At 36.0% G+C, this 21,626-nt stretch overlaps 2 protein-coding genes across 4 annotated transcripts; both read right to left on the bottom strand.

Moving 5' to 3' along the window:
• Positions 1-15,648: 15,648 nt before the first annotated feature.
• Positions 15,649-18,082, bottom strand: LOC123258034 (chaperone protein HscA-like). Its single transcript, XM_044717945.1, has one exon. The coding sequence runs from the start codon at positions 17,758-17,760 to the stop codon at positions 16,012-16,014; it is 1,749 nt and encodes a 582-aa protein (XP_044573880.1). The 5' UTR covers positions 17,761-18,082; the 3' UTR covers positions 15,649-16,011.
• A 1,508-nt stretch (positions 18,083-19,590) lies between these two features.
• LOC123258067 (DNA repair protein RadA-like) lies at positions 19,591-21,537 on the bottom strand. 3 transcript variants are annotated; one of them, XR_006507963.1, is made up of 4 exons: positions 21,047-21,537; positions 20,864-20,985; positions 20,735-20,799; positions 19,591-20,672 (listed from the first exon to the last, which is right to left on the bottom strand). XR_006507963.1 is itself a non-coding variant. In XM_044717974.1 (2 exons), exons 1-2 carry the CDS (start codon positions 21,081-21,083, stop codon positions 20,075-20,077), a joined length of 948 nt encoding a protein of 315 aa, XP_044573909.1. In that variant the 5' UTR covers positions 21,084-21,537; the 3' UTR covers positions 19,591-20,074. The 3 variants fall into 3 exon arrangements, 1 of the variants encoding a protein (XP_044573909.1); XR_006507962.1 differs by having other exon boundaries at positions 19,591-20,799; XM_044717974.1 differs by having other exon boundaries at positions 19,591-20,985.
• Positions 21,538-21,626: the final 89 nt, after the last annotated feature.

Raw genomic sequence — 21,626 nt, 5'->3', positions numbered from 1 at the left:
CATTCCTACAAACTGAGAGCCCTGACCAGGGAAAGCGAAAATCATGATAACTATTATTTATTCCCTATTGAGTATAACATTTTATCTATTTTTTGTCAATATTTTAGAATAATGATTGACTTAGTGAATTAAGTTCACTAGAATATTAACTGACTAAAAGTTTATAAGCAACAATGAATTATCATAAAATTATTATAGTTATGACAGACGGTCAAGAGTTTGAAACTCGTTCCACTTATGGAAAGGAGGGAGATAGGGTAAAACTTGATAGAGATCCTCTTACTCACCCTGCATGGACTGGAAGTTTGACAAGCGGGTTAGCAAGTAAAACTAGCAAATTAGCTAAGTTTAACGATAAATATGGAAGCATTTTCTAATTCTCCTCCTCTTTAAGTTTTAGAGAGTTTACTGAAGCATGCATAAATACAAAAATATAGGCTATGTTGCTTCTCCATCACCAAAATCGCAGGAAGTATCTAAACTATTAAAGAAACTTAATTTTATCAATATAACAGAAGAAAATAAGTCCGAAATTGATCTACTGATAGTTGTTGGCGGTGATGGCTTTATGCTGCGTACCTTGCATAATTACGTTATAGAAAATAAAAACATGCATGTGTATGGGATAAACACTGGCAATGTTGGGTTTTTGATGAATAAATGCTTTAGCTGCAGTGAAGATTTAATTGATCATATAGAGCATGCAACTTCAACTCAGTTAACTTTGCTAAAAATGGAAGCAACAGACACAAGTGGCAAGAGATATCATTACATAGCAGTAAACGAAGTATACGTTTTTAGAAAAGCGAACCAAATAGTAGAGATGAATATTACTATCAACGATAAGCTAAAAGTAGAGAAATTTAGAGGGGACGGAGTAATATTATCTACCCCCACAGGCAGCACTGCATACAACTTCTCTGCCGGTGGCCCAATCTTGCCGCTAAATTCAAATTTACTTGCATTAACCTCTATCAATAGCTATTACCCAAGGCATTGGAATGGAGCGTTAATATCAAACGATACAATCGTACAAATTGACATTAACGACACAAAAAACCGTCCAGCACTTGTAGTATCAGATTACAAAGAATTTCATGATATATCACAGATAAAAATACAAAAAGACCATGAGAACACAATCACTTTGCTTTTTGACAAAGATTACCCTCTGAATGAAAGAATCTTTGATAGACAATTTCTATACTAATAATTATCCGTAAATTGGTATTTACTATATCTTAATAACTATAGCGTAATCAATGCAGCATAGTAATTAATTTTGGAGTGAATATGCCTGGACCAGTAAATGAAGAACAAACAGTAACATTAATTTCTTCCACATCAATAAGTGAAGATGGCGAGATAACACCAGGAATTTTACCAATACCAGCACTTAGGACAAGTACTCCGAAAAAAAATGATGAAAATACAGCTTTAGAAGCTTTGTTAGAGGAAGAATTTAAAGAGAAAAAAAACAGCAATGCTAATTCAAGAGATCCGTTAACTCTTGAGACTCAAGTATCACCTCCTTCCCTAGAAGAAACAAAAGGTGAAGAAACTCATGTTGACGTGCCACAAAATCCCACTCTAAGCAGATCACCTTTTCAAGAGACAGTATTTAGTCCACCTTGGAATAGTGAAATATTAGAAGATTTACAAAGAACTAACAGCTCAAGTATACCTCCAACTGGCTCACTACCATCATACACAAGCGCAGCAGATGGCTCTAAAAAGTCTTTGCTTACAAATAGTAAATTTAACATAAATGACGATGCAATTTTAAAAAATAAAAAAACAAACAGATTCTTGCCAAGAGCAAAGTATGCCATGCAGCAGAAGGGTTTTATAATTTTTGGTGCAAGTGCTATTATACTCAGTATATCTGCAGCTTTATTATATTTACAAGATAAAGCAAAATTTATTGCATTTTTTACAAACAGCCCAAAATATATCACTATACCAGTTATCGCACTTGCTGCATTGCTTGCAATTGGTCCAATATTTTTTGCAACAAGGCAATTTATAGATACTGAAGAACATTCCATTCAAAAAAAAGATGCGGATAAAATTTTAGCTGAGGTGTTGGAGCACCAGCCAAAAGATAAAGCTATAAAATCTGTAAGACTGGAATATAGCAATGGCACTCATTCAAATTTTGTACTTAATGCTTGGGAAGCTAAACAAGGCTTCACTAACATTGACGAAAAAGTAATTACTAGAACTAATAAAATAAAATCAGTAATTAACGACAGACCAATATTTACTGCATTATTTACTGGTGTAGTTGCTGCAAATATAGCGTTTCCTCTAGGGCTACTTGCAACACATGGTGTTAATGGTGTACAAAAATTTTACCAAAACCCTTTGACTAATAACATAGGATTATCATTACTTATAGGTTCTGGTATACTTGCATTACTCATTGTGGGTTTTGGCATACATTATTATAGAAAAACAAATTGCACTAACCTTATATATTCTGAAGAAGAGATTGATCCTAAAGATGTTAATGGGAAATTCATTGAGGAAATAAAACGAGAAAGAACAAATGTTCTTGGGGAAAATCACAGTAAAGACGCTAAACGCAGCAGCTTAACGCTTGAGCAAGTTGTGGTTCAATCTCATAATTGTAAGGATATTGTTTATAGTGTCGGTTAATAAAATGCATGATATAGCTAGTGCAGCCCTACGTCATACCGCTGCAGACCGTCATACCGCGATTCATTCGCGGTATCTCTAGATCCCGCTAACACGTAGCGGGATGACGATTGTCAGGGTAGCACCTCCCTCCCCTGTCATCCAAGTAGCTGACACTGGGATGACAAAAAAAGGAGCACTGGAATGACATCACAGGGGCACTGAAATGACATCCTCCTAGTAGAGATCGCTTTTGTAATTGCAACATTCACGTGTATCCGTTCAGCTAAGCGGTGTAAGAGATGATAGATAAGAGGTTTTGGAAAGGATTGAGACCCCTTTGTTTCCATGTCAAGTATAATGAAATTATCCGTTCAAGGAATGCATTTCCCCGCTTCGATTGGGTAAAATATGAATTTTTGCGATAAACGACATAATGCCGAATTTGCTGTTCAGCATGGTTATTTGTCAGCGGAATATTTTCTGGGTCATCTAAAAATTTCCACATCATTCTTTCAGATTTCAAAATATTCTTTGCAACTCGAGAAGCTCCAATTGCTTCAGGTAAGCGAGATATTTCCTTCAAATAATACCTTGTACGTTTTCGCAATTTTCTTGCACGTCTGGCAAATCTTAAAATGTCTATCTCATTTTTTAGTAAAGCTTTTTTTAGTGCAAATAATTCAGTAGTGACATCTCTTACATAACAGCCAAGAATCTTAACTTCAATGTTCCAGCTATGAGCCAGCCTTTCAAAATCTCTTATTAAATAAGCCCAGCAGATTTGCCTTTTCTTATCATTAAAGTAGTTGTAGGCTGAATATCTATCAGTTACTATCAAACTATTGCGATTGCAAAATGTGCTGTCTTGCAAAACCTTCATTCCTCTTGATTCTGTCAATTTTACAAAACTTGCCGTATTGCTTGCAAACATCCAACACCAGCCAAGTTTTCCTTTGTTATAGTGACTGGTTTCATCGATATGCAAAACCTCACTTCTGCTTATTTCTTGTTCGATTTGCTCATATGTTTTTTCGCATTTTAATGCAACTCTGTGTTCACTATTTGATATGCTGCCAACACTTATGTTCAAATTAAAAATGTCATTTATGATACTAGCCACTTCATGCTTTGAGTTTTTGTAAAATCCGCTGAGTGCTGCAATTATAGACTTAACCCTTGGACCAAATGTATCTGGCGTAACACCTTCTGGTAACTTGCTACTTTTTCTTTTTCTGCATCTCCGACAACGACCATGTTCCAATTACTACATAAGGCCTAATTTCCGGAAGATCAACTTTTTGGTGAACATAAGGTTTTTCGCATATTACAAGCTCTCCTCCGCATTCGCAAATATTAGGCAACTCTATTTTTACTACTTTATCCGCTTCCATTGTAGCATGAAAATTTCCTTTATGCCCAACCTGATCGCCAACATTCCTTTCGCTTTTTGGCTTGTCCTTTTTTGTTTTGTACAATTCTTTAGAGCTCGGTAGAGATGAATTTTTCGAGTTTAAACCAAGCCTTTCCTTTAATTCAGCGTTCTCTATCTTTAAAGCTTTATTTTCTGCTTTTAAGTTTTCTATCTCTGCTTTCAGTTTTTCTATTTTTTGCTGTAAATTTTTGCAAAGTTCTAAAAGGTTTACCACATTACCTCACTTTTGCTCTATGATTATCTTTTTAGATCACTTTGTCTACCTTATTCTACCACTCCGCTGAACGGATACCTTGGGTTAGCTATAGCTAACACCACAATTGTACTAACATTGTGATTTGAGAACAACCTTCACCAGAAAGGGTGTCATTCCAGTGTTAAGCACTGGAATGACGAGAGGTAACGCAAGAAGTTTACTCTTAATAAAAACCTGATGATGAATCATTATTACCAAATTTCGGCCTATTTCTGTTGCTGAAACCAGAACGAGGACGAGGAGGCCTCTTATGGTGACTTCCTCCAGGTTTTCTACTAAATGAATTATTGTAATAATTATCCCTGTCATTTGGACCATCTTTCCTTTCCTCGTTGTAAAGCTCACCTTCAAAAAACTCTCCCGTCTCTTGATCAACCCGACGTCTTGACAACTTTGGACACCCACCTTTTTCGAAGTCAATTACTAGTGCTTTGAAAGTATCATCTTGTTTAAGTACGCTCTCTATAGAATCTATATGTTCATTAGCTACTTCACTTATGTGCATTTTTCCTTTTCTGCCATTAAGAAATTCAAGCTCTACAATAGACTTCTCTATTCTTACAACCTTGACATCAACTATAGAACCTTGTTCTAGTTCTGTTATTGAATCAATCATCATACTCTTTGCAATTTCAGCTTCAGTGCCACTCGTAGCAAAAACAGAAACTTTACCATCATCTCCTATTTCAATTTTTGCATTACTTCTTTCACACACACTGCGTATATTTTTCCCCTTAGAACCTATAGCAGCAGAAATTTTGTCTTTATCTATGTAAAATGATAACATCCTTGGTGCATGGTCTTTGACATCATCACTGTGTTCTGAAATCACTGCATTCATTTTTTCTAAAATATGTAATCTTCCAGCTTTTGCCTGTTCTAAAGATTTTTCAACAATTTCAAAGCTTATACCAGAAATTTTCATGTCCATTTGTAGCGCCGTAACCCCTTCACTAGTTCCTGCTACTTTAAAGTCCATATCACCAAGATAATCTTCATCACCAAGTATATCGGAAAGTATTACATACTCGTCTTTATCTTTGATGAGACCCATAGCAATTCCAGCAACAGGGGCCTTTATTGGCACACCCGTATCCATTAAAGCAAGAGAAGTCCCACAAACTGTTGCCATAGAAGAAGAACCATCAGACTCCAAAATTTCGGACACTACTCTTATTGTATAAGGAAATTCAGACTTATCGGGTAAAACAGGATGAATTGCTTTCCAAGCAAGTTTGCCATGACCGATTTCTCTTCTTCCTGGTGCACGCGCAGCAGAAGTTTCTCCAACAGCAAATGAGGGAAAGTTATAATGCAACATGAAATGCTCACGTCTATCCCCTTCAATATCATCCACAATTTGCTCATCTTGAGTGGTGCCAAGAGCAGTAACAACCAGTGCCTGAGTATTGCCTCTTGTAAATAGTGCAGAACCGTGAGTTTTGGACAGAATATCAACTTCAACTTCTATCTGACGTATCTCATCATGCTTACGACCGTCTATCCTTACACTTTTCTTCCTAATTATTTCACGTACTAAAGATCTTTCAAAGTTTTTTACTGCATACGTAATTAACTTTTCGTCTTTTCCAGTTTCTTTAAGAGTATTCAATATATTCTCTCTGATCGCTTCTAGAGCTTGAACTCGCTCTTGTTTTACTGTTTGCGAATATGCTTTTTCAAAATCTTTACCGTATTTTTCGAGCTCTTGTGTTATATCTGATGCATCAATAGGGGCAAAGCTCTCAGGTTTATTGCCAATTGTATCAGCAAACTCTTTTATGAGCTTAATGACAGGCTTAAGGTGTTCATGGCCAAATTTTATTGCATTAAAAACATTTTCTTCAGAGAGCTCTTTCACTTCTGATTCAACCATTAAAATTGAATTTTCATCACCAGACAAAAACAGATCCAAGCTGCTTGCTTTCATCTCTTGAACAGAAGGGTTGAGTATATAGTTATTATTTTCATCACAACCAACCATCACTCCAGCTATAGTAAAGTGAAAGGGAACACCAGAAATTGCAAGAGCTGCAACAGCACCAATCAATGCTGGCACTTCAGGAGGATTGACTGTATCATAAGTTAATAGATTGCACACCACACTAATTTCATCATGAAATCCTTCTGGGAATAGTGGTCTTATACTTCTATCTATTACCCTTGAGATTAAAGTTTCTCTATCAGATGGCTTGCCTTCTCTTTTAAAAAAGCCGCCAGGGATCTTACCCATGGCATAGCTTTTTGCGATAAACTGTACATTTAAAGGAAGAAAATCAACATTTTCTTCCTTCTTTTTACTTACAACAGTTACTAAAACAGAAGTATCACCGTAATTTACAACTACTGAACCATGTGCTTGGCGTGCTATTTTTCCTGTTTCTAAAGATAAGGTACGACCACCCCACTCTATAGATTTTTTTATAATTTTAAACATACTAAATTCCTCGATTATTTTCTAATGCCTAACTTCTCTATTAATTCCTGATAGGCTTCATTACCAAATTTACGCTTTATATAATTTAAGTGCTTGCGTCTTCTACCTATCAATATAAGTAAACCACGCTTAGAGTGATGGTCATGCTTGTGCACTTTAAAATGCTCAGTTAAGTTACTGATCCTCTCGGTCAAAATTGCACATTGTACAAAAGATGAACCTGTATCATCTTCTTTAATTGCATATATATTTATCAAACTCTTTTTCTTTTCGGATGTTATCGACATCTAAACCTCATTTTAAATATTAAAAACACGAATAGGTTTCACACAACCATAAATAAAACTGCAGATTGCAATAGGTACACTACCCACCACCGTACAACAAATATCATGATTCTTTAAATTACGCAAGTTATTTAATACAACTTCCTGACCTTTTCTGATTTTCCCCGCATCTTCTAGGGAAATTTCAACTTTGAACATCGATTTTAAAGCCGATTCAATGGGGATGACGAAACTTTTTGTATTACTCCCTGTCACTCCATCATCTTCTGTCATCCCACTCCCCTCTGTCATCCAAGTAGCTGACACTGGGATGGCTTTGTTGCATCGCTCTTCGGATAGTAGGTAACGCACAATAAATTTATGAAGCTATCTCAAATTTAGCCATACCAATATCAGTGAACTTATTGAGCAAATAGCATTTAACAAGTAGTTCCTTCTCTCTATTTGTCTCAGATTTATTCCTAAAACTAAACCCGAATGTTTGTTTCAGTCGCGAGAAAAAACTTTCTATATAAGATCTTTTTCCATAACTCATCTCTTTTTTCCACTTCTTTATACCATCTTCATCATATGACTTTATGAGCTTGACTGCAGAATTTCTCTCAGCCATATAGTCTAACTTTGGATGCTCTGCTGCGTTGTTTTTCGGAGGAATTTTCGTTTTTATACCATATTGATTACACAGCTTATAGAGCTTTTCTCTGTCATATGCCCTATCTGCATATAGTACTTTTATGACATACTGAAAATCGACTTCTTTTAGCAAATCACAAGCTCCATAGTGATCAGCCGTTACTGTATTTTACAGCTATGGCTTTTTTGCTGTTTGTATTCAACATTACATGCAATTTTCTTGTCTGTTCATAGCTGCGATACTTTCTATCTTCGCTATTTTCTTTGCTATGACCAGGAGTGTTGTTGTATATACTAATTCCTGTACTGTCTATAGCAATTTCGATATCTTCCATATTATTTTCTGCAATCATTGATCTTAATATTGAGTTTCTTAAACCTTCTTGATGATTGTGAATAGCTGATAACTTGCAAATTTTTCCCAATTTGCTCAAGGTATCCTGCTATAAACCCAACTGTTTGCCTCAGGCCTATTCTAAATAAACAAGTTATTATGTGCACCAAAATTACAACTTTATCGCTATAAATATTGTTGCCACCTGGTATTTTTGGACCATTCTCGTACCACTTTTCTATGGCTTCGTTGATATAATGAAAAATATTTCCTCTTTTTTCTAGAAATTTGTTATATTCGCTATGGTTACTGACCCTCATTTTTTGTGGCATATTTTTCCTTCAACAGTTAAATCGCTATTTATAATGAATTTTGTCAGTAATCACTAATTTTTCTGCTGCTATGCAACAAAGCCCACTGGGATCCAGGAAAGTTTGCTTGTGAGCAAGCAAACTAGTATAGAAAGTGGTTACAACATTTTCGATGAGATTATATGGAAAACTGGATCCCAGTGTCAGCTACTCGGATGACAGGAGAGGGGACTGGGATAGCAAGAGAAGAATTCTGAAACGACAAACCTCAAAAAAAACTTATGTAAAATCTAGCATTAACGAAAATTATACTTTTTTCATGCATGCTATGGTTTTTATAATTAACGGAGAGTGTGATATGGCGTTGAATGATCGATTGAGTAATAAAACAGAACAAGAACTCATAAACGACAATGATTTTATAAATGCTTTAGTAGGAAAGCTTACAGCAGGCCAGGATCCACAAATGTATCCTAAAGGAACATTAGATACTAAATTCAATGATAAAGTTAATGTTACTGGTAGCAATCTTCAGTTGCCTGCTTTCGTAACAGCACTAGCAGCACGGGATGGTGCTAATGGTGTTTATACTAAAGCTGCTGCCGATGCTGCATTAGCTAACAAACTTAATGTTGATGGTACCAACATATCAGACCCTTTTGTAACTGCCCTTACAACAGGTGGTACTAATAACAATAGGGTGTATACTAAAACAGCAGCAAATACTGAATTAGCTACTAAAGCTGAGTTGTTACGTTATGATGACAACGGTAATCAAGTGCCTATAACAAGCATAGCCGATTTAGTACCACGGCTCGCAGCAGGTGCTGGTGATAATGGTGTTTATACTAAAACAGCAGCAGATACTAAATTCGATGGTAAAGTTAATGTTGATGGTTCCAATGCAACTGATCCTGGTGTAACTGCCATGCTAGGCAAACTTATAGATGCAAATAAAGTTCTTAAAGTTGATGGTTCCAATGCAACTGATCCTGGTGTAACTGCTATGCTAGGCAAACTTACTGGAGCTAACATAGTTGCTAAAATCGATGCTTCTAACCTTACAGATGCAGCAAACAAGAAAGCTTTCGCGGAAGCTATACTTCCTGCACAAGACGGCAACAAATCAATTTTAGTAAATAAACTTGGGGAAGCTTTGGATAGGGTTCAAAATAATGCTAACGACAAAGTATATGGTGCTGCTGGTCAGGAAAAAATAGCAAAAGATTTCTTAGCTGATAAATATCCTTTTGCTAAAATCGATGCTTCCAACCTTACAGATGCAGCAAGCAAGAAAGCTTTCGCAGAAGCTATACTTCCTGCACAAGACGGCAACAAATCAATTTTAGTAAATAAACTTGGGGAAGCTTTGGATAGGGTTCAAAATAATGCTAAGAGGTTGTCCGGAAACTAGTAAATTCAAGCATATTCCCTCTTTAACATAACCCTACTCATAGCTAGGTATATGAAATTCTCAGTGGATGTTGTGAGTAAATCATACTCCTTCGATAGCCTTCTATTCCTATTAACCCAAGCAAAAGTCCTTTCTACAACCCATCTTCTTGGCTGTACTTTAAACCCTTGTTCTCTTGTTGGTAGTAGCTCAGGTGGCGTATCTTTGTGCACCCAAAATCTACATGGAGGCCTTTTAACAATTTCAATATCTATGTCATATTCTTCCTTTATGTGATTCTTTAAATTTCTTCCTTGGTATCCCATGTCAGCCCACATTTTTTTAACTTTAGTATATTTTGTTCTCATATTGTTTAATGCTATTTTAATACCATCTCTATCATTTTCGTTAGCAGCGCCTACGTAACAACCTAGTATAAAACCCTGAGTGTCTGTAATTATATGCCTTTTTCTACCCTTTACTTTTTTACTTCCATCATAGCCTTTGATCCCCCCTTTTCTGTAGTCTTTACAGATTGACTATCTACTATACAGGCACTCGGCTGCTCATTCCTTCCTATTTTTCTTCTACTATATTTTGTAATTTCATAATTCATTTTCTCAAAAATTCCCTGCTTCTTCCATTGCCTGAACTGCTCATACACAGTCTTCCATAGCGGAAAATCATTTGGTAAATACCGCCATTGACACCCTGTACGCAATACATAGAAAATTGCTTCTAATATTTCTCTTTTGCTATACTTTGGCGGCCTTCCTCCTTTCTTGTATGATACTCTGAAGTGTTTTTCTATTCTTGCCCATTCCCTTTCGCTTAGATCTGTTGGATACTTTTTTCTCATCTTTACCCCGTACTAAAATTTCAGATATTATAGCCTTTTACTTGTTTCCGGACAACCTCTAACGACAAAGTATATGGTGCTGCTGGTCAGGAAAAAATAGCAAAAGATTTCTTAGCTGATAAATATCCTTTTGTTAAAACTGCAGATCTTGGAACAAAAGTTGCAGAAAAAGCTGTCGTGGATGTTCTAGTTCCTGCTCTTGCAACAGTTGGTACTGATGATACTAAGAAGGTTTATACTAAATCAGTAGCAGATACTGCGTTTGCTAAAATCGATGCTTCCAACCTTACAGAGGCAGCAAACAAAAAAGCTTTCGCGGAAGCTATACTTCCTGCACAAGACGGCGACAAATCAATTCTAGTGGATAAATTGGGGGACGCCATAGCTAGCACAGATAAAGCAGAGTATAATGTTGGAACTGAACAAACAGCAAAACAGTTCTTAAACAGTAGAGGGCTAATTCCATCAGAGGATGCAATATTTAATAGACTCACAAGCGATGACAAATTCAAAACAAGCGTTACAATTGATGTCAATGCTAGTAATAATGGATTTCAAGAAGCTGTAAAGAACGTAATGTCACAACCGAAATTTGACATTCCAGTAGGTGATGATGTTGCACTTGACTGGACTTGGTAATTCAGCGCTAGATCCAAGTAGTCACGCTGCTTGGATGACGTCATACGGTCCTCGGATGACGGAAAAAAGGACTCAGATAACACCCTACAATGTCATTCCAGCGCGTGACGCTGGAATCCAGGTCTTTTTAGCTATCATAGGATGACAGAAGCAGACCCTCCACTTTGTCATTCCAGTACCCTCTTCTTGTCATGAAAGTAGCTGACACTGGTTTCCATCCAAGAGGGTGTCATCCGAGTAGCCCCTTTCTCGTCATGCCGCCGCGAACCGTCATACCGCGATTCATTCGCGGTATCTCTTAACATAGATCCCCTACTATACCTTAACATAGATCCCGCTAACAAGCAGCGGGATGACGAATTACTATGCCGCCGCGAACCGTCATACTGCTGCGGTATCTCAGCCGCTAATAAGTAGCGGGATGACGGTTGTTGTTTAGCTATAAATATTAAGAAATTTACCAAATAAAAAAAAGGCAAAAGAAGCCCCGTGGTTGGCTAATTACTTACATTATACTTTCAAGTATGGCGTTTTTTTATTCTAAACGTTTAATAACCGCGATTCAGTTGCTTTTAAGCCGCAACTAATCTAAATTATAAACATTAAGAAATTTACTAAACAGAAAAAAAGGCAAAAGAAACCCTAGGGTAGCTAATTATTCACTATCCATTTTTTAAGTTGGCGTTTTTTGATATTTTAAATGCTTTATAAGCGCATTTCAGCTTATATTAGGTAAAAACCTAGAAATTTTATAAAGACATAAGATGCACATAGTGCAAAAAATTAAACATGGGACGCCAGATACGTGAGTTTTTTTGTCATTTAATCTGTACAGAGAAGATAAATAAATAGCTTCAGTTTCATGATAAGGGGACTGGCGAAGCTTGTCAAGGAAGTTTTTATGATTTATCTAACGAACTTTACACTTGCTAAAGTTGTACCATCTTGGTAACTTTAACTGAAAGAAGTTATTTTTTATCCAATATGAAAAAAGCCTTTATATTCACATCCTTAATAGCAATTATATTGATAGTTATTACTTATTTATACAGAAACGACGGAACTAATGACTCACAAGTGGTAAATGTTTATTCATCGCGCAAAGAAGAATTAGTACGTACTTTGTTTGATGAATTCACGAAAAATACAGGTATTAAAGTACGTTACATCATTGATGATTATTCTCAGCTACTTTCACGAATGGAAAACGGTGGTGAAGCTGACTTATTTTTGACTGCTGATGCAATCAACTTAATTCTAGCAAAAAAAAGAGGACTTTTATCTCAAGTAGATTCAGAGGTTTTAAAAAGTGTTATACCTGCAAGATTTAGAGACAGTGAAGATTATTGGTTTGGTCTTACAAAAAGAGCTAGGATATTGGTTTACAATAAAGAGTCAGTAGACCCTAAGGACTTAAGTACTTATGAAGATTTAGCAAATGAAAAATGGAAAGGAAAAATATTAGTGCGTTCTTCTACAAGTCCATATAACAGATCGTTAATTGCTTTTATGATTGCAAATAATGGTTTTGAAAAGACGAAAGAATGGGTAAGCGGAATTGTGAGCAATATGGCAAGAAAACCAAGTGGTGGTGATGCTGATCAAATTTACGCCGTAGCAGCGGGTGAGGGAGATGTTGCAATAGTAAACAGCTACTACTTTGCGAGAATTCTTTTATCAGAAAATAAAAAGAATGTTGCAGACAAGCTAGGGGCTTTTTTTCCTAATCGCAACGATCACGGTGTAATGGTAAACATCAGTGGTGCAGCAGTAACAAAAAACGCAAAAAACAGGGAAAATGCTATAGTCTTATTGGAATTTTTAGTAAGCAAGCAGGCTCAAGAGTTATACGCTAAAAAAAACCAAGAATATCCTATTATTGAAGGCGTTGAAACTTCCGATATACTAAAATCTTGGGGAAATTATTCACAAAGTGATTTGCCTCTAAGTGAACTTGAGAAGCATCTTTTTGAGGCTGTTATGATAGCGGATGAGTGTAAGTGGAAGTAATCCCCAGCGCCACTAAACATTGGGATGAAAGATTTATGCTAATATACCTTACTCTTGACTCGCTGAACTTTTTCTTCCTTCTAACTTAATTTTGACTTTACTATCTTTTTCCGTTCTTTCACCAAAACAATTGCTGCACAAGAAGTCTATTGAAAAAAGGTAATAAGAAAGTAGAATAGGTTCAAGTAGTTGAAAAGGAAACTATGAACAAGAGAAGGAATTTGTTAAACATCTCAGACCTTACAGTCGATGATGTAGAAAATATAACTAAGTTGGCCAACCAGTACCTTAAAAAAGAAGTTGCAAATAGTCATATCTTGGAAAATAAGACAGTAATAAATTTATTCTTTGAAGATTCAACGCGTACACTTGCGTCTTTTGAAATAGCAGCAAAAAGCCTTGGAGCAAATGTTGTAACTTTGCCAATAAGATCTTCTTCTATTAACAAGGGAGAAGATCTAAAAGACATGATCAAAACATTAAATGCAATGAATCCTGATTACATAATAATCAGGCATAAAAGTAGTGGTATCATTAATACACTGGCAAAGTATGTTAACTGCTCGCTAATCAATGCAGGCGATGGAAGTAGTGAACATCCAACTCAAGCTCTTGCAGACTATCTTGTAATCAGCAATCACAAAAAGCAAATAAAGGACCTCAAAGTTGTGATATGTGGAGATATTCTGCACAGTAGAGTTGCAAGATCAAATATAAGATTGCTAAAAATGTTTGGAGCAGAGATAAACTTGGTCGCACCACCAACTTTGATTTGTAAGCATTTTCCTGAAGTAGATTCAGTCCATTATTCATTAATTGAAGGTATAAAGGATGCTGACGTAATTATGCTTTTGAGATTGCAGAAAGAGCGCATGAATAATAGTTCTTCAGAGAAAGAATATTTTTATTTGTATGGACTTGATTCACAAAAGCTATCATACGCAAAACCAGATGCGATTGTTATGCACCCAGGGCCAATAAACAGAGGGATTGAGATTAGCAGCGATGTAGCAGATTGTGTTATTTTACAGCAAGTAGAATTTGGATTGGCAATACGTAAGGCAGTGTTGCACTATTATAGGCCTTGCTAATATTAAAAGATGCTACACAACTAATGCAAAAAGGGGGGGCATGAAATGACAAGGCTTGTAAATGGTTTGAGAATGGCCATTAAGATGTTAAGGCCGAGGATATGGTGTGGAAGTTTTTACGAAAGCCTGAAGTCAATCAACAACCTTGCAGAACGGCAAATTAGACGGCTATCGTAAAAACAGCTTTTTCACCTGGTCGGAACATGGAGAAAGATTTGTGGAAAGAATGTTGTCGATATTTTTGACATCACGTCTCAATGGCCAAAATCCCTTCCAAAAGTTACGACTGCTTAGTTCTTTATTCATTCTCACAATCCGTGAACGGTTACAACCTGGATTCCAGTGGGCTTTGTTGCATCGCTAGCTATGATGGATTAAAGATAAAAAAGATAGGGAATATCAGTAGCTTATTATTCTGGTATTTATAACAAGAACGGTCAATGAATACCTAAATTTGAGTAAAAGAAATTTCACTACCATTTACCAATCCGGCTAAAATTCAAGAATTTCAATGCTTTAGCTATTTTCAATAGAATTAAATTTATTAATATAAATAACAAATTACTATTCTTAAATTTGATCAGATTGATTGCAAAAAAACAAGATTTTCAATAGGTTGCTTATAATCCTAACTATAGTTAGCCTTTCATAAGTAGCGATGCAACAAAGCCATTCCAGTGTCAGCTACTTTCATAACACCATATTACCTTAACAAAAGCAAATGTTCGTACAGATGTGCATCAGCTACTTTCATCTGCCACCTGCAAATTGCAATGTTCGTACAGTTATGTGTCACGCTACTTGGATGACACCGTTGAAAGAAATGAACCAAAATCGTTTTGAATAGAGGAATAACATTCACAAATAAAATTTCATATTACCATTTTTTAATTTATGTATTATAATAAGCTTAATTTATAAGAAAAACAAAGTTGGAAGAACTAAGCAAAAACTGGGTGATAAGAACGGGAAGATTTTTATCTTCATTGTTTTTTTTACTGTTGATTGCGCTGTCAATACGTAGTTTTTTATTCGAGCCATTTCATATACCTTCTGGTTCAATGAAAAGCACCCTACTTGAAGGGGATTACATTTTTACTAGTAAATATTCATACGGTTACAGTAAACACTCCTTTCCATTTTCTCCAAACATTTTTAGCGGCAGGATTTTTTATACCCCTCCAAAGCGTGGCGACATAGTAGTTTTCAAACCCACAAGAAATGACAGCATCAGGTTTGTTAAGCGAGTAATAGGAACACCAGGTGACAAAGTGCAAATGATAGAGGGAGAATTATACCTAAATGATCAGAAAGTAAAGCGAAGGCAAATTGAAAGTTTTTTTGATTATGAGTCAAATCGTAACATACCAAGATATATAGAAACGCTTTTAAGTGGCAAGGAACATGAGATTTTGGTAGATGACATTTCTAATAAGCTATCATATAACACTCCGGTTTATTATGTACCTAACGATCAATTTTTCGTTATGGGAGACAATAGAAATAATTCTTTAGATAGTAGGTTTCCTGAAGTTGGTTTTGTACCAATGGAAAATATCATTGGGCGTGTAAGCATAGTTGGTTTATCATTTAAATTAGGAAAGGTCGATTGGTTACCATTTAATTTCAGGTTACCTGTTGCTTTGAGATTAAATAGGGTATTGCACAAGGTTGTGTAAGCTTTTTCTACCTATTTGTTAATTCACACAACTCTAAAGAAGAATTTTCTAACTCGGCGATAGTGTTGTTAATTTCATTCAAGTCATTGCCTTGTAAAGCGTTTTTTGCATTTTGTAATAGGTTTTTCAACTTTTGATCAGTGGAAAGGTTATTATTGTTTTCAACCAAGTGTATGAGTTTATTTCCATTAATTTTAGCGCCTGCAAGGGAACGAGCCTTCATATCCTCGTCAAAGCTGTTTATTGACTGGTCAACCATATTTTGAATATCAGCTTCACTCAAGCCAAAACTTGAATTTACTTCAACTGTCTGCTCGATTCTGGTGGTTTTTTCTCTTGCAGTAACAGTCAAGATTCCGTCAACGTTAACTGTGAATTCTATTTCAACTCTTGCAGAACCTGCAGGCAGTGGCGGTATACCTTTTAGTTCAAACTGCGCTAGAGATTTGTTATCCTCTATCATTTCACGTTCTCCCTGACAAACATGAATTTTCATTGCTGTTTGCCCATCAACATAAGTTGTAAACTCTTTTATCTCTGAAACTGGTAGTGGCGTATTTCTTGGTATGATTTTTTCAACTATGTCTCCCATAGTTTCTATGCCAAGTGATAAAGGTAGAACATCCAGGAGAATATTTCTATCTTTTGAGCTCGAAATTAAATCATGAGCCTGCAGAGCTGCCCCAATGGCAACTGCTTTATCCGGATCCACGTCATTTAGTACTTTATTTCCAAAGAGTTTGACTAGTGAATTTTGAACCAATGGTGTTCTAGTTGCACCACCAACTAAAATTACTCCTTTTATATCGTCAATTTTAAGATCTATATCGCTTATAGTACGAGTGACTATATTGATAGTCCTATTAACTAAAGGACTTATTGCCTGCTCGAATTCTTCTCTGGTAATTTCACATTCAAATGGCTTGCCGTTAATGCTGAATTCAAAAATGCCTGAGGTGTTTTTGCTCAGGTATTCTTTTACAATACGTGATTCGATAAGTAAGGAATTTAGTTGCTTAGCCGTCTTTTCTCTATACTTATCAATCACAATTGAACTCAGCAAATGATCAAAATCATCACCGCCGAGTTTGGTGTCACCACCAACCGCAAGAACTTGAAACACTCCTTGATGCAATTTCAATATCGAAATATCAAATGTTCCACCACCAAGGTCATAAACTGCATATATTCCACTGCTATTGTTCTTTTCAATGGAGTAAGAAAGCGCTGCAGCGGTTGGCTCGTTAACGAGGCGAAGAACTTCTATGCCAGCTAATTTTGCCGCATATTTAGTTGCGTTACGTGCTGAATCGTCAAAGTAAGCTGGCACAGTAATCACTGCTTTTTTTACTTCCAGTCCCTTAGACTTTTTTACCCTCTCACATAAAGCTTTTAATATCTCAGCAGAAATCTCAATAGGAGTAAGATACTTTTCCTCTGCGCATTTTATTCTAATAACTTTTTCGCTTTCATGATCTATTTCAAAATTGAGGCCTTCTTTATTTAATTCTTCAACACTTTTACCCATTAAACGCTTTATTGAGTAGATTGCATTTTGACCGACATCGTAGCCAGTTTTCAATGTATTATTTTCATATGAAAGAGCAGAAGGCAGCAGTTCTCTTCCTTGTTCATCTTTAAATATCTCCACGTTACCAGCTTTATTTACCATAGCAATCAAAGAATTGGTAGTACCAAGATCTATACCAAAAACTACTTCACTTGAATTTGGTTCAGAAATTTGAATTGGTTGCATTCTTTTTCACCTCCTCAAATGACTTATATAAATATTTCAATCTTAAGACTTGTGTAGCAGCTCCATCAAAATTCTTTACAGCAAAAGTGTTAATTAGGTTTTTAACGCAATCTTTTATTTTTTCATCAATCATCCTGCTTGCAAATTGTAGATCGTCGCAGTCCAGCAAATACTCTCTTATTTCCATTGATTCACTTAATATTTCAGAATTTAAGTGGTCCTTTTGGCTTTTCACATCAAAAAAATCCAGCAAATGCTCAGCACGTTCTAGTGGTGACTTTAGCACTTGATAAGCTCTGTTAATATTTTCCATGTTTTGGGACTGTCTTTCATTTATATCAGTCCTGCTTAGCTCAATATATTTTTTCTCTAACTCATCAAAACTGATATTGAAAGCTGGTTCAATTTCAAACAATGCAAAATAGTTGCTAGACATGAAAACTCTCTCCACAACCACATTTTCCTTTCTCATTAGGATTTTTGAAAACAAAACCCGATGAAAATTTTTCTTCTACATAATCCATTTCAGAGCCAAGAATAAACATGACGGATTTTGGGTCGATCAACACTTTAACTTTTTGGCCATCACTACAGTTTTCCTCAATTATCGACTCTAAAGGACGAGTATCATATGCATATTCAATATCATATTTTAAACCAGAACATCCTTTTTGCTTAATTAGCACTCTTATTCCTATTGCTTCTTCCGGTTTCTCAAGGTTAGTATGCTTCTTTTGGTCCAATAAATACCTTATCCTTTCTACTGCTTCCGCAGTTATAGTGATAAGTTTTTTATTCTTTTTTACAGTTTCACCTCCGCCTACTTCTTGATATTCACCCATGTTCGTAGCTTCTTAATTCTTTTGTTTACTTTGATAGTCATGAATAGCAGCCTTTATAGCATCTTCAGCAAGTACCGAACAGTGTATCTTCACTGGAGGTAAAGACAACTCTTCCACTATTTGAGTATTCTTTATCTGTGTAACGTCACTGATGGTTCTTCCCTTTATCATCTCTGTTAACAAGGAACTTGAAGCAATGGCAGAACCGCAGCCAAAAGTTTTAAATTTTGCATCTTCAATAACACCTTTGTCATTGACCTTTATCTGCAATTTCATTACATCACCGCACGATGGTGCACCAACTAGACCAGTGCCAACATTTGGATCATTTTTATCCAGAGAGCCAACATTTCTTGGATTTTCGTAATGATCTAAAATTTTCTCATTATAACTCATAAAATTACCTGTGAACCGCTATTCTACATTATAACATATTTAGGTTAAAAACTAAAGAAAAATGCACTAGCAAACAGTATATTTTACTCACAAAATATATGGGTTACGAGTGTATTTACTTTACAAATACACGTAGTGCATGTCATTCTCTATATTGTAATTAAAAAGGAGTATTCCCTTGAGTTTATTTGGTAACCTTTATAAAGGCTTGTTAAAAACTTCTTCTCGCTTTAGCGACGGAGTGAAAAGTATTTTTTCTGGCAAAAAAAAATTAGATCAGTCGCTTTTAGATGAGCTAGAAGAATTGCTAATTAGCATGGACATTGGTCATAAAACTTCTAAGTTGATTATCGATAGGCTCACAAGCATCAAATTTGACAAGGAAGTTGAGTATAATATTATCACGCAGCAATTAGTGAATGAAATAGAAGCTATATTAAATCCAGTCGTGCAGCCGTTAATTTTAAATAAAAAACCACATATAATAATGGTATGCGGAGTAAACGGTAATGGTAAAACCACGACTATAGGTAAGCTTGCATATAAATATAAGGAGATGAGAAAATCCGTTATGCTTGTTGCGTGTGACACATTTAGAGCTGCTGCTAGTGAGCAATTAAACATTTGGGCAGAACGTTCTGATTGCTTGATTGTTACTGGAGAGTACGGTAGCGACTCTGCAAGTGTGGCATATAGAGCTGTAAGTCAAGCTATAAAGGATAACGTTGATGTTGTTCTAATTGACACAGCAGGAAGGCTGCAAAATAATGTGAACCTTATGGAGGAGTTATCAAAAATATATAGAACGATAAAGAAATTGGATGGTACTGCCCCTCATGACGTTATTTTAGTTCTTGATGCAACTACCGGCCAAAATGCTTATAGCCAATTAGAAGCATTTAGCAAAATGGTTAATGTTACCGGGCTAATCGTAACAAAGTTAGATGGCACTGCTAAGGGCGGAGTGGTAATTGGACTTGCAGAAGCTTATAAGATAAAGTTACATGCTATAGGAATTGGCGAAAATATAGAGGACTTAAGGGAGTTTACTAGCAAAGAATTTGCTGAAGCGTTATTTAATTGTAATTAAAAATTTCTCTTAATTCCCTTACGTGACCAAGCTTAATTATCTCAATATCATGAGAAGAGTAATTACCATTTTTAGGCATAATTGCTTTTTTGAATCCTAACTTTTGTGCTTCTTTTAGTCTGAGATCAGCATGCGAGACATTCCTAATTTCTCCTGAAAGTGCAACTTCACCGCAGATTATTGAAGAAGTTGGCAGCGGTAAATTTACTACACTTGAAATAAGGGAAGCAGCAACAGCAAGATCAGCCGATGGTTCCTGTATTTTGAGTCCCCCTGCAATGTTTAGGTATACCTCTTTATCATGCAAAAACATTTTGCAACAAGCATTTAGCACCGCGATGATCATAGCCAATCGATTAATATCCCACCCAACTACTGCCCTTCTTGGGGTTGCCATATTAGTCCCTGCTATTAATGCTTGCACTTCCATTAAAATTGGTCTTGAACCTTCAATTCCTGCAAATACGGCGCTGCCAACTACTTCTCTGTCATGGGCCATCAGAAACAATGATGATGGGTTATCAACAGGCACAAGTCCTGCTTCAGACATCTCAAAAACACCAATTTCATTTGCAGGGCCAAATCTATTTTTAATAGTGCGTAAAATGCGATATTGATTACTATTTTCACCTTCAAAATATAATACCGTATCCACCATATGCTCCAAAGTTTTAGGTCCAGCTATTTGTCCATCCTTAGTTATATGGCCAACTATTAAGAGGGAAATACCATATTGTTTCGCAAGAATAGTTAATTCATGTGCGCAAGTGCGGACCTGAGTTACAGTGCCTGGTGCCGATGTAATTCTGCTATCATACATTGTTTGTATAGAGTCAATTACTAAGAATTTAATACTTTTATTTTCCTTTATTGTTGCTACTACATCAGTTAAAGACACTGTAGATAAAAGCTTAATTTTAGGTTCATTTATCTTAAGACGCTTTGCTCTGAGACTCACCTGCTCTAAAGATTCCTCGCCAGATACATAAAGACATTCAAAAGAGGAAAGTTGCACAACATTAGCTGCAATTCTAAGCAAAAGGGTAGATTTCCCAATTCCAGGTTCGCCACCAATTAAAATGCTAGCACCTTGAACGATACCCCCACCAAAAACTCTATCTAATTCTTCTATTCCTGTTAAAAAACGACTTGGAGTGATAATTTCGCTACCCGATAACGTCTTTATTAAAATTGGCGCAGATATACTTCTTTTGCCCGTTTTTACTGCTATTTCCTCAACAACTGTATCCCAATTGTCACATGCAATACACTTCCCTACCCACCTACCAGTGCTGTGACCACAGGATTGACATACATATACAGTTTTCATCAAAGCCAAAATTATTTTGTTGTAATTGTAATAAAAATTAGCTGAATATGCGAAGTAAATCTATAGCTAACCCAAGAAAGGGTTCCCTATGTCATACCGCGATTCATTCGCGGTATCTCTAGATCCCGCTAACAAGAAGCGGGATGACGGTTGTCGTTTAGCCATAAATATTAAGAAATTTACCAAATAAAAAAAAGGCAAAAGAAGC

This window comes from Drosophila ananassae (genome assembly GCF_017639315.1).
Source record: "Drosophila ananassae strain 14024-0371.13 chromosome 4 unlocalized genomic scaffold, ASM1763931v2 tig00000241, whole genome shotgun sequence".
Taxonomy (NCBI): domain Eukaryota; kingdom Metazoa; phylum Arthropoda; class Insecta; order Diptera; family Drosophilidae; genus Drosophila; species Drosophila ananassae.
This window is presented reverse-complemented; position numbering and strand designations above follow the sequence as displayed.